Consider the following 12,541-nt stretch of genomic DNA (forward strand, 5'->3'; position numbering starts at 1 on the left):
TCTAGTGGTCTACCAAACATGTAAAGAAGAATTAACATCAGTCCTCCTTGAACTAAAAACTTGAAGATCCAGGAACATTTTCAAACTAATTTTATGAGGCCAGTATTGCCCTGCTACCAAAGCTAGACAAAGATACTTCAAGAAAACTAGAGGCCAGTATCCCTGATGACTATTGATGCAAAAATCTTTAACAAAATACTAGCAAAAAGCATTAAACAGCACATGATAAGGATTGTATAACATGACCAAGTGTGACTTATTCCTAGAATGCAATGATGCTTCACCATATGAAAGTCAGTCAGTATACGACATTTACAGAATGAAGGACAAAACCCATAGGGTCATCTCAATTGATACAGAAAAAGCACTTGACAAATTCAACACCCTTTCATGATAAAAGCACTCAACAAACTAGAAATATAAAGAAACAACTTCAACATATTAAAGGCCTTATATGAAAAGCCCACAGCTAACATCTTACTCAATGGTGAAAGACTAAAAGCTTTTTCTCCGAAATCAAGAACAAGGCAAGGATGCCCACTTAGAGGTCCTAGCCAGAGCAATTAGTCAAGAGAAAGAAATAGAAGGCATTTAAATTGGATAGAAAGAAGTTAAATTGTGTCTGTTTGTAGACAACATAATCATATATATAGAAAACCCTAAAGATGACACCAAAATACTGTTAGAACTAACAAGCGAGTTCAGTAAAGTTACAGGATACACAGTCAACACACATAAATAATTTCTATATATTAACTATGAACAATTCAGAAAGGAAATTTTAAAAAGCTCTTTATAATAGCATCAAAAAGAATAAAATACTTAGGAATAAACTTAACTGAGGAGGTGAAAGACTTGTGCACTGAAAACTACAAAACATTATTGAAAGAAATGAAAGAAGAGCAAATAAATGGAAAGACATTCCATGTTCATGGATTGAAAAACTTATTTTCATTAAAATGGCCGTATTGCTCAAAGCAATCTACAGATTCCATGCAATTTGTAACAAAATCCCAATGGCATTTTTTGGGCAGAAATAGAAAAAAAATCCTAAAATTTATATGAAATCTCAAGGGACCCTGAACAGCTAAAATAATATTGAAAAAGAAGGAAAAAGTTGGAGAGCTCACATTTCCTTATTTTAAAACATATTACAAAGCTATACTAATAAAAAACAGTGTGGTACTAGCATAAAGACCAAGGAAACAGAATAGGAAACAGAATGAAACAGAAATGAACCCTTGTATTATGGTCAAATGATCTTTGACAAGGGTGCCAAGACTACACAATAGGAAAGGACAGTTTCATCAACAAATGGTAATGGTAAAACTGGATATCCACATGCAAAAGAATGAAGTTGAACCCTTACTTTACACCATATAAAAAATTAACTCAAAATGTATCAAAGACCTAAACATAAGATCTGAAACTACAAAACTCCTAGAAGAAAACATGGAGGAAAACTTCATAGCAATGGATTTTGTAATAATTTCTTGGATATGACACCAGAAACGTAGGGAAAAATAGATAGATGGGAGTACATCAAACTTAACAACTTAGGCATATCAAATGAAATAATCAACAAGATGAAAGGGCAACCTGCAGAATGGGAGAAAATATTTATGAGTCGTATATCTGATAAGGGGTAGTATCCAGAATATGTAAAAAGTTCTGTAACTCACCACCAGCCAAAAACCCAAATAATCTAACTTAAAAATAAACAAAGTACTTGAATATTTCTATGAAGAAGACATACAAAGGACCAAAAAACATATGAAAAGATTAGAGAAGTGCAAATCGAAACCACAGTGAGATATTATCTCATATTCACTAGGGTGGCCACTATCCAAAAAACAGAAAAAGTAAGTGTTGGTGAGAATGTGGAAGTACTGGAACCTTTGTACCTTGTTATGGGAATGTAAAGTGGTGCAGCCATTGTGGAAAACAGCATGGAGGTTTCTCAAGAAATTAAACATAGGATTAGTATATTATCCAGCAATCCCACTTCTGGGTATATATCTAAAAGAATTTAAAGCATGATCTTGAGCAGATATTTGTACACCCATGTTCATTGCAGCATCATTCACAATAGCCAAGAGGTTGAAGCAACCTAGATTGTTCATTGATGGATGAATAGATAAGAGAGTATGTTATATATATACAATGGAATGGAATGTTATTCAACCTTAAAAAAGGAAGGAAATCTTGTCAAATGCTACAACATGGATGATCTTTGAGGGTATTATGTGAAGCGAAGTAAACCAGTCACAAAAAGACAAACTGTAGGATTCCACTCATGTGAGGGATCTAAAATAGTCAAACTTAAAGAAACAGAGGGTAAAATGATGGTTTCCAGGAGCTGGGTGGTAGGGAAAATGGGGAGTTGTTCAGTGGTTATTGAGTTTCAGTTTTGCAAAATGTAAATGTTTTAGAGATCTGTTGCACAACAATGTGAATATAGTTACCACTAGTGATTTGTATGCTTAAAAATCATTAAGATGTTAAATTTTATGTTATGTGTTCTTTATCAATTTAAAAAATGAATAATTAATACAAATTCTTCACAGACTCCTTCAAAAATTAGAAGAGGAGGAAATACATCTCAACTCATTCTATGAAGCCAGTGTTATTCTGATTTCAAAACTAAACAAAGATACCACAGGAAAACTCTACACTAACATCTACTATGAATATGGGCTCCCCAGTTCTCAATAAAACACTAGCAAATGAAATCTAGAATAAATAGAAAGGATTATATACTATGATCAAGTGGGATTTATCAAACTAGGATTGTAAAGCTGGTTTAAAGTCTGAAAATCAATTAATGTAATACATCGTATCAAGATAAAGGAAAACATCATGATTATCAACAGCATACTCAACAAACTAGAAATAGAGGGGAACTTCCTAGCAATCTGATAAAGGGCATCTATGAAAAAGTCAGAGCTAACATTATACTTAATAGTGAAGAATGTTTTTTCACTAAGATAAGGAATAAGATAAGATATCTTTTCTCCTCAATTCTATTCAAGATGGTACTTAGTTCTAGCCAGGGCAATTAAATAAGAAAATGAAATAAGCACATTTATATTAAAAGTAAAATAATCAGTATTTGTAGATGACATGCTCTTGTATGTAAAAAACTAAGGAATGCACTAAAATTGTTAGAATGAATGAGTCTAGTAAGGTTGCAGATACAAAATTAATGTACAAAAATCAATTTACAATAATATCAAAAGAATAAAATATGAATAAATTTTACAAAAGAAGTGCAAAACTTGTGCCGCAAAAACTATAAAACATTGTTTAAATTAAAGAAGACCTAAATAAAAGAGAAAACATCCCATGTTCATAGACCAGAAGACTTAATATGGTTAATATAGGAATACTCCACAAATCTATCTACAGTTTCAGTGCTTTTCTATAAAACTCCTATCTGGCCTATTTGTTGAAATAGATAAGCTGACTCTAAAATTCCTATGGAAATGCAGTGGACCCAGAATAGTCAAAACAAACTTGAAGAAACAAGTGGGAGAACTCACCGTACCTGGTTTCAAAACTTTCTATAAAGCTACAGTAATCAAAGCAGTGTGGTGCAGGATAGAAATACAGGTCAGTGGAACAGAATTGAAAATCCAGAAATAAACTCATATATCCATGGTCAATTAGTTTTCAACAAGATTTCAAGACCACTCAGTGGGAGAAAGAATAGTCTTTTTAACAAATGGTGCTGAGACAATTGGATATCCATGTGCAAAATAATAAGGCTGAATCCACACCTCATGCCATATACAAAAATTAACTCAAAATGGACCAAAGACCTAAATGTAAGAGCTAAAACTATAAAACTCTTAGAAGAAATCATAGGAGTAAATCCTTGTAGCCTTGGCCATGTTTTCTTAGATATGACACCAAAAGCATGAACAACAAATGAAAAAATTGATAAATTGGAAATTATCAAAATTAAAAACTTTTGCCTTCAAGGGACAACACCAGGAACTTGAAAAGACAATTCACAGAATGGTAGGAAAGTTTTGCAAATCATATATCTGATAAGGTACTTGTACACAGAATAAACAACTCCTACAACTCAATAATAAAAAGACAAATACACCCTGCTGCTCACCCTTAACAGTGAGCGGTAGGGGTTACTGTGCAGTCTGATAAATTAACAGTGATTTTCAGGGGTTACTGTGGCAATGGATAAGAAGGAAACCTAACTGAGCTGGGGAAAGGAGGTACTGGATGGTAATATTGTGAGACAGGACAGAAAGATTTCTTAAGGGAGGTGATGCCTAAGCTAAGACTTTGAGAATAGATAGGAGTTAGCCCGTGGGGGAGTCAGGAAAAGGCATTGCATTTAATGGAACCACATGTGCAAAGACTTGGAATGGGAACAGAGTATGTTGCTTCTAGCTAACTACAAGTATGTGACCTGCCCTGAGGATAAGAGATGTTTTGGGTTAGGCTAAGTACAGCTCTTTCTTTACAGCATTGTTGTGGATTTCATTGGCCAGATTTTAAGCCCAACCTGCCTAGAAGACAGACTAGCATTTATTCTCCTGTGCAAAGAATGAGAGCTTAAAATTACTTAAATGGGCCAGTAGATTGTTAAAAGCTTACTCTCAAAAGGGTGCAAAGATTTTACAATACACCTTTGGGTATCTCCCCTATTTGGCAGTTTACCTTTTCTTTTTGGAAATCAGCAATTGATAGAATTCTTGTTTTTTAAAGAACTTTTTAGAAAAGAACATTATCTCACCCTCAGCACAATGAGAAATGGAACCAAGAAAAATGCCCCAAAGCCAAGAGAGGAGCTGAGCTTGAGGCTAAGGAACTCTGAAGGGAGACTTGGCTAGGTTATATGCAATTTTCTGTGAGCCCTGTCTTGTAAATAACTAATGTCATATTTGAAAATAACTCAGGAAAAGAAATTACCTAAATAGGAGATTGTGTGTGTGTGTGTGCGTGTGTGTGTGTGTGTGTGTGTGTGTGTGAGATAGAGAGAGAGAGAATTGGAGAATTGTAGGGAGAATGTTTATCTGTCTGGATCTTTAAAAGTTGGAAATATGAGCCCAGACATTTTTGTAGGAAGATAATTCTGCACAGTGGCATAATTCCAGACACTGGCTTTCTAATCAAATCCTATAGGAGAATTGATATCCTGAATACACATTCTCTCTGGCAGCAGCATGCTTTTTATCAAAACTGCTAAAAAAAAAAAAGATGCCATTTTATTTTGTAATTCTGATTTATTTACCATCTGTGGGGAGTGGAGTTATCGTTCCAACATCTGAACTAGAATGTGTGTCTCTTGCTTCCCAGCTTTGTGTGGTGTCCCTGGCATTATTTAGAACTCTCATTGGTTTACATTGTGAAGATGTGATGTTACAGCTAGTTCTAAGGTGAGTTGCCTTTTTTGTTTCCTTTAAAGAAAAATTCACTTTATACTTTATATTATTTATATACTTTATATTACTTTGGTCATATAAGCTAAAAAGGGGCCATGCGTCTAAGGAAGAAAATTATCAAGAACATTAATTTATTTTTTGCATTGTTTCCCAAGGTTAATTTTATTTGTACTATTAAAAGTTTTTAGAGGGCCATATGCATTATATTGTAAATATGCTCCTGGAAATTATAGATAGAATGCTCGAAAATGTTCAGAAGTATCATAAAAGCTATTCTGGTCTGTGGCTGAATGTCTTTCTCCTGAAGTGCATTTGTAGGGGACTTTTGCTATTGAAAGCAAGTTTCCAAATATAAAATGCTTTTGATATATAATTTCTTTGATTTCTGCTTTGATAATGGTACACACAGTGTATACTCTCTGATCTGTGAGTATATTTCAGTTAAATTCAGTAAAAATTTGATGAGTATTTGCTGTGAACTGAAAAGGACTTATATACAAGGTAGCAAAGGTTTGTCCTTTGGACGAAGTACAGGTGGGAAAGGTTTTATGAAGTGGCTGGGATTTGAAGACGAATATTAGGAGTCAAAGTGCACAGCTATTAAGAAGACATTCATTTGACAGTTTAATAGGGGACTCAGGAACACCAAATCTTGCCTTGGCCCAGCAATCCCTCTTCTTCTCCGGAACCCTGTGAGAAGCATCTGTTTTTGTGAAGGAAAGCAATGATGCTTACTTATTAGCTCATGATTTAGCCCCAAATCTCTGCACAGAACTCTAGAAACCCCTGGTTAGACCATGGTGTACGTCTTTCCTTCTTTTTGGTAAACCCAGATCCTGAATCTTGGAGTTGACTACCCTGGTGAAACCCTACCCCAGCACTGCAAGCAGCAGACCCAGAGAGAATGTGGCCCCAAAGCTGAGAGAGGAGCGAAGGGCTAGGGCTGAGAGGAGCTCCGAGTTGCGAGGGTTTGTGCTCTTACATGCTCTTCTGGTGGTGTGGAAGCAAAAACGAAAAAGTGGGACTACTAGGGTCCTCCAGCATGCACTCCCTGCTCCTCCTTCCTTAATGGACTTCCTGACCCTTCATTTGACCAGTCCTGGAGAATAAGGGTGGGTGGAGCTGAGAGTGGGGTAAGAGGGAGGAGACCTGGTTTTCCCCTAGTCCACAATGGGGTTTTGACATGATTTGAGTAGAGGTTACTGAGAAGAAGACATTCCAAGTGGATGCAATAGCATTTCCAAATAGGTAGCTCTGGAAAAGCCAGGGGTGTCAAAGTGTGATGCTGGAAACTAGTTAGGAATGCAAATTCTTGGTCTCCTCTCGGACCTACTGGGTCCGAGAATCAGAAACTCTGGGGTTAGGGTCCAGCAAACCATATTTTAACAAACTCCAGGGGATTCTGATGCAATACTAAGTTTGAGAACCACTTTGTTTGAGGAGTGATGCCATGCAGGCATAACATCTTGCAAAAGAGAGTGGTTACAAAATGAGTCTGAAAAAGCTGGTGGTGGCCTATTGTGGAGGGCCTTACAGAATTGTCAGGAGAGTATCATCTATTAGTTTTTCAAGTTTAAAAGAGCTTTTGAACTTTTTACAGTTTTAGATTAGGTCATCAGTAGCTAATCTTAAGGATTAGCAGAAAACAAATCCAATCTTAAAGAAACATCCTGGGTAGTCTGGGTAGAGCATTAGTTATCTGTCCTAAAAGGATTATGTTAGCTCCTCATCAAGCCTCTACTGATACATGACAGAATGCATTAGCAAGGCCTGAATGAAATCCAGAACAACTTGGCAAAGCCGTTTTTAGTGCCAAAAAAACCAGGCTTTTACTCCCAAGTGGGTAAAACCTGATGGTATTTAAATGTTAAATTCTTAAATACTGCTTCTTTGATGGTAGGAAAACCAGCTGTCTTTTTCAGTGTACTTGGAAGCCTGGCCTTGATCTGGAGGTGCAGAGCTTCCCAGCTCTGGGTCACCAGGTCAGATTTAGTCCAGGCGATGGAAGCTCTTGCTTGCTGGCTGTTCAGTGACCTTTAGAAGGTGAGTGCTGATCACCCTTTTACTGCTCATATTGTGGCGTTTGTTGTGTTAAAAAAGTGTCCTCAGAGATGGCATCGGTAATGGCTTCTCTGGTGACCCAGACTTGCACCTTATAAAGATGAAGAGATCAGCTCATGGTTGAAATACATAAATGTTCAAGTCAGGGCTAGTCATTTCTAGGGTGGGTGAGGAAAAATATAACAGGAAAGTACCTGAATGTTTATGTTATCACAAGTTCTGAATGGAATAATGAAAAAAAAAAATGCAAGACCTGATGTTAGGAGATGGGCTTGACTGCCTGGTCCTAGACTCTCTGGGCCCACATTTCTTTAATGAGGATGATAGTGATAATAATAATAATATAGTTGCTCTTAATTGAATACTTCCTCTGTTTCTAATTCTTCTGTACTGCTTGAGGGATTCCACCAGGAGAGAAACTGAGAGGACATACACAGAAGTCAGTTGGGCACATAATAGGCATACAAGAAACCACAGGTTCCTGGTATCCTTCTTCTGCACTGCTGATGTGACTCAGCCTGTTTTGGAGTGTGCCACCTCATAAGGTTATTGGGAGGATCAACTGTGGTGATGTCTGTGAAAATGTTTTGAAATGCTGTAAAGCAAGGTTGTGTAACCTGTGGCCTACGGGCCGCATGTGCCCCAGGACAGCTTTGAATGGGGCCCAACACAAATTTGTAAACATTCTTAAAACATTATGAGATTTTTTTGCAATTTTTTTTTCTTTTAGCTATCATTAGTGCTAGTGTATTTTATGTGTGGCCCAAGACAATTCTTCTTCCAATGTGGCCCAGGGAAGCCAAAAAATTAGACACCCCTGCTGTAAAGTGTAACACATTTTAAGGGAGGGAATTTTCTAGAAAGGACATTTTAAACTAATGAAAATAATTCTTTCCTGATTTAGAATCTGTGCAAAAAGCAAAGCCAATAAAAAGATCTTTATTCTTCAAGTCATTTAAACATTATTTTAAGGGACGTAAAAAATAGATTTATAATCTGTCCTTTTTGTTTGTTGCTGCCACTGCAGTCATTTGAATATATGTGATAAACTTGCAGATCTGAGAGGCAGTAGAGCAGTGAAGATTATGTGACTGTGTTTAATGAAGGTATTTGTTATGTGATAAATAAATAATAACTATATGTCAATTTTTGTTACAACCCAAATACTCATAAATACCAACATTTCAAAATGATGATCCATTTGTAACGGATACTAGTTTCTTTCATTTGGTGAAATATCAGAAAAGTAAGTTGAAATAAGATACCCCCAAAGACAGGATATTTTAGTGAGCAGAAAACCAAGGAGAAATTGTCCACCTCCACGGATATGACATATGATAGGCCAAAGGCAGGCAGGAAATGCTGACAAGCAGTGAGGTAACAAATCTCTGCCATGCTCCTGGAACCTCCCAGTTGAGACAAAATTTAATTGCTTAATACATTGAATGCTATTTCTGAATATTCTGGTTAGAGAGTTTTTTTTAGAAGTACTGGTCCATTGTCAGGTTTATGAACTGCCTTGCCTGATGTATTCAGATAGAGGTTGTTTTGCTTGAAGAGAAGCTGTGTGTATACTTCAGGAACATTTTTGTCTTGCATAGGAGCTAGGGGTCTGGAGGAAAAGAAAAAAAAAACAAAACAATAAAACCCTGTAAAGCCTGCCAGCCTAGGGGAAAATGAATAGGAGAAATATGGCCAGAACTTCTTTGAATCACAAATGATCTTTTTGAATTCACTAACATTGCTTTGTAGATTTTTGTCTATTGGTGCATTGTTGGGGTTATCATCATCCCAGAAGAAGCGCTTCACTTAGCTCATTGTACTTCACTGCCTTGTTTTGCTTGTGTTTATGGTCAGTGTAGCATAGGGCAATATGTGTGCTTTGTTATCAATTGATTGTCACTGAATTATTTTAGAAGTGATGATGGTTTAATTTAATGCTGATATCCAAGAAAATAAGAAATAGGCCCAGGGTTATAGAGGGTTGGTGAAATAGTGAAAATCAGTGAGGACAATATGTATGATATATATATATCATATATCATATTTTGGACAATATGATATATATCATATATGATATCATATTTGGACAACATGTATGATATATATATGATACATACTTTATTTATATATTATATATATTTTTTCTTTTTTTCCTTCTGTGTTGGGGGATGGCTGTAAAATCTGGACCTCTGAAGTCAGATATTTATTGGTCTCTGATTATTTTTATAGTTTCATGAATTTAAATTCTCAAATAAAATATAGTATAAATGAAAAGATAGTTTGATGATAAATACCTATACTAAATTCATAAGTGATTTTTCTGCTATTGACAGCCAGTTCATTTTAATATTTGAAATTTGGGGATATTCTGGCATTCATTCTATTTATAATCTTTTCCTGTGAGTGATGAAAAGACAGAGACAGGGGAGCACCGTTTGTTTTTTCTATTCTTTCTTCTGGGATGATCCTTCATTTTAAAGATACAGCAGAACCACTGCTTGTTTTCTTTTCTTTTGAAAATTGGTGTATAATAGTTGCACATATTTTTGGGGTACACATGATATTTTGATTCATGCGTGCAGTATGTAATAATCAAATCGGGATCATTAGGATATCTATCATGTCAAGCATTTATCTTTTCTTTGTGTTGGGAACATTACAATTTTCTTCTAGCTATTTTGAAATATACAGTAAATTATTGTCAACTGTAATTTCTCTACTGTACTATTAAATACTAGCACTCTATCTAGCTGTATTTTTGTACCCCTTAACTAACTTCTTCTCCCTTCCCTTCCCAGCCTCTATAACCACCATTCTACTCTCTACTTCCATGAGATTCACTTTTGTAGCTCCCACGTATGACTGAGAACATGCGATATTTGTCTTTTTGTGCCTGGCTTATTTATTTATTTTTTTTAATTTTATTATTATTATACTTTAAGTTTTAGGGTACGTGTGCACAACATGCAGGTTTGCTACATATGTATACATGTGCCATGTTGGTGTGCTGCACCCATTAACTGGTCATTTAGCATTAGGTGTATCTCCTAATGCTATCCCTCCCCACTTCCCCCACCCCACAACAGTCCGCAGTGTGTGATGTTCCCCTTCCTGTGTCCAAGTGTTCTCATTGTTCAGTTCCCACCTATGAGTGAGAATATGCGGTGTTTGGTTTTTTGTCCTTGTGATAGTTTGCTGAGAATGATGGTTCCCAGCTTCATCCATGTCCCTACAAAGGATGTGAACTCATCCTTTTTTATGGCTGCATAGTATTCCATGGTGTATATGATGTGCCACATTTTCTTAATCCAGTCTATCATTGTTGGACATTTGGGTTGGTTCCAAGTCTTTGCTATTGTGAATAGTGCCACAGTAAACATACGTGTGCATGTGTCTTTATAGCAGCATGATTTATAATCCTTTAGGTATATACCCAGTAATGGGATTGCTGGGTCAAATGATATTTCTGGTTCTAGATCCTTGAGGAATCACCACACTGTCTTCCACAATGGTTGAACTAGTTTACAGTCCCACCAACAGTGGAAAAGCATTCCTATTTCTCCACATCCTCTCCAGCACCTGCTGTTTCCTGACTTTTTAAATGATGGCCATTCTAACTGGTGTGAGATGGTATCTCATTGTGGTTTTGATTTGCATTTCTCTGATGGCCAGTAATGATGAGCATTTTTTCATGTATTTCTTGGCTGCGTGAATGTCTTCTTTTGAGACGTGTCTGTTCATATCCTTTGCCCACTTTTTGATGGGGTTGTTTGTTTTTTCTTGTAAATTTGTTTGAGTTCTTTGTAGATCTGGATATTAGCCCTTTGTCAGATGAGTAGATTGCAAAAATTTTCTCCCATTTTGTAGGTTGCCTGTTCACTCTGATGGTAGTTTCTTTGCTGTGCAGAAGCTCTTTAGTTTAATTAGATCCCATTTGTCAATTTTGGCTTTTGTTGCCATTGCTTTTGGTGTTTTAGACATGAAATCCTTGCCTATGCCTATGTCCTGAATGATATTGCCTAGGTTTTCTTCTAGGGTTTTTATGGTTTTAGGTCTAACATTTAACTCTTTAAGCCATCTTGAATTAATTTTTGTACAAGGTGTAAGGAAGGGATCCAGTTTCAGCTTTCTACATATGGCTAGCCAGTTTTCCCAGCACCATTTATTAAATAGGGAATCGTTTCCCCATTTCTTGTTTTTGTCAGGTTTGTCAAAGATCCGATGGTTGTAGATGTGTGGTATTATTTCTGAGGGCTCTGTTCTGATCCATTGATCTATATCTCTGTTTTGGTACCAGTACCATGCTGTTTTGGTTACTGTAGCCTTGTAGTATAATTTGAAGTCAGGTAGCGTGATGCCTCCAGCTTTGTTCTTTTGGCTTAGGATTGACTTGGCGATGCGGGCTCTTTTTTGGTTCCATATGAACTTTAAAGTAGTTTTTTCCAATTCTGTGAAGAAAGTCATTGGTAGCTTGATGGGGATGGCATTGAATCTATAAATTACCTTGGGCAGTATGGCCATTAATCTAGAAGAAATGGATAAATTCCTCAACACATACATCCTCTCAAGACTAAACCAGGAAGAAGTTGAATCTCTGAACAGACCAATAACAGGCTCTGAAGTTGAGGCAATAATCAATAGCTTACCAACCAAAAAAAGTCCAGGACCAGATGGATTCACAGCCAAATTCTACCAGAGGTACAAAGAGGAGCTGGTACCATTCCTTCTGAAACTATTCCAATCAGTAGAAAAAGAGGGAATCCTCCCTAACTCATTTGATGAGGCCAGCATCATCCTGATACCAAAGCCTGGCAGAGACACAACCAAAAAAGAGAATTTTAGACCAATATCCTTGATGAACATCGATGCAAAACTCCTCAGTAAAATACTGGCAAACCGAATCCAGCAGCACATCAAGAAGCTTATCCACCATGATCAAGTGGGCTTCATCCCTAGGATGCAAGGCTGGTTCAACATATGCAAATCAATAAATGTAATCCAGCATATAAATAGAACCAAAGACAAAAACCACATGATTATCTCCATAGATGCAGAAAAGGCCTTTG

General features: G+C 36.4%; 1 protein-coding gene across 3 annotated transcripts in view; it reads left to right on the forward strand.

The window, feature by feature from the left end:
• Positions 1-12,541, forward strand: part of FAM160A1 (family with sequence similarity 160 member A1) — a 263,019-nt gene that overhangs the window by 223,145 nt on the left and 27,333 nt on the right. For all 3 annotated transcript variants that reach the window (XM_030816237.1, XM_030816239.1, XM_030816238.1), the window contains one exon: positions 5,326-5,405. In XM_030816237.1, coding sequence (XP_030672097.1) covers positions 5,326-5,405 — 80 coding nt within the window. The remainder of the gene's footprint in view (positions 1-5,325; positions 5,406-12,541) is intronic.

Source organism: Nomascus leucogenys, chromosome 7b (assembly GCF_006542625.1).
Source record: "Nomascus leucogenys isolate Asia chromosome 7b, Asia_NLE_v1, whole genome shotgun sequence".
Taxonomy (NCBI): domain Eukaryota; kingdom Metazoa; phylum Chordata; class Mammalia; order Primates; family Hylobatidae; genus Nomascus; species Nomascus leucogenys.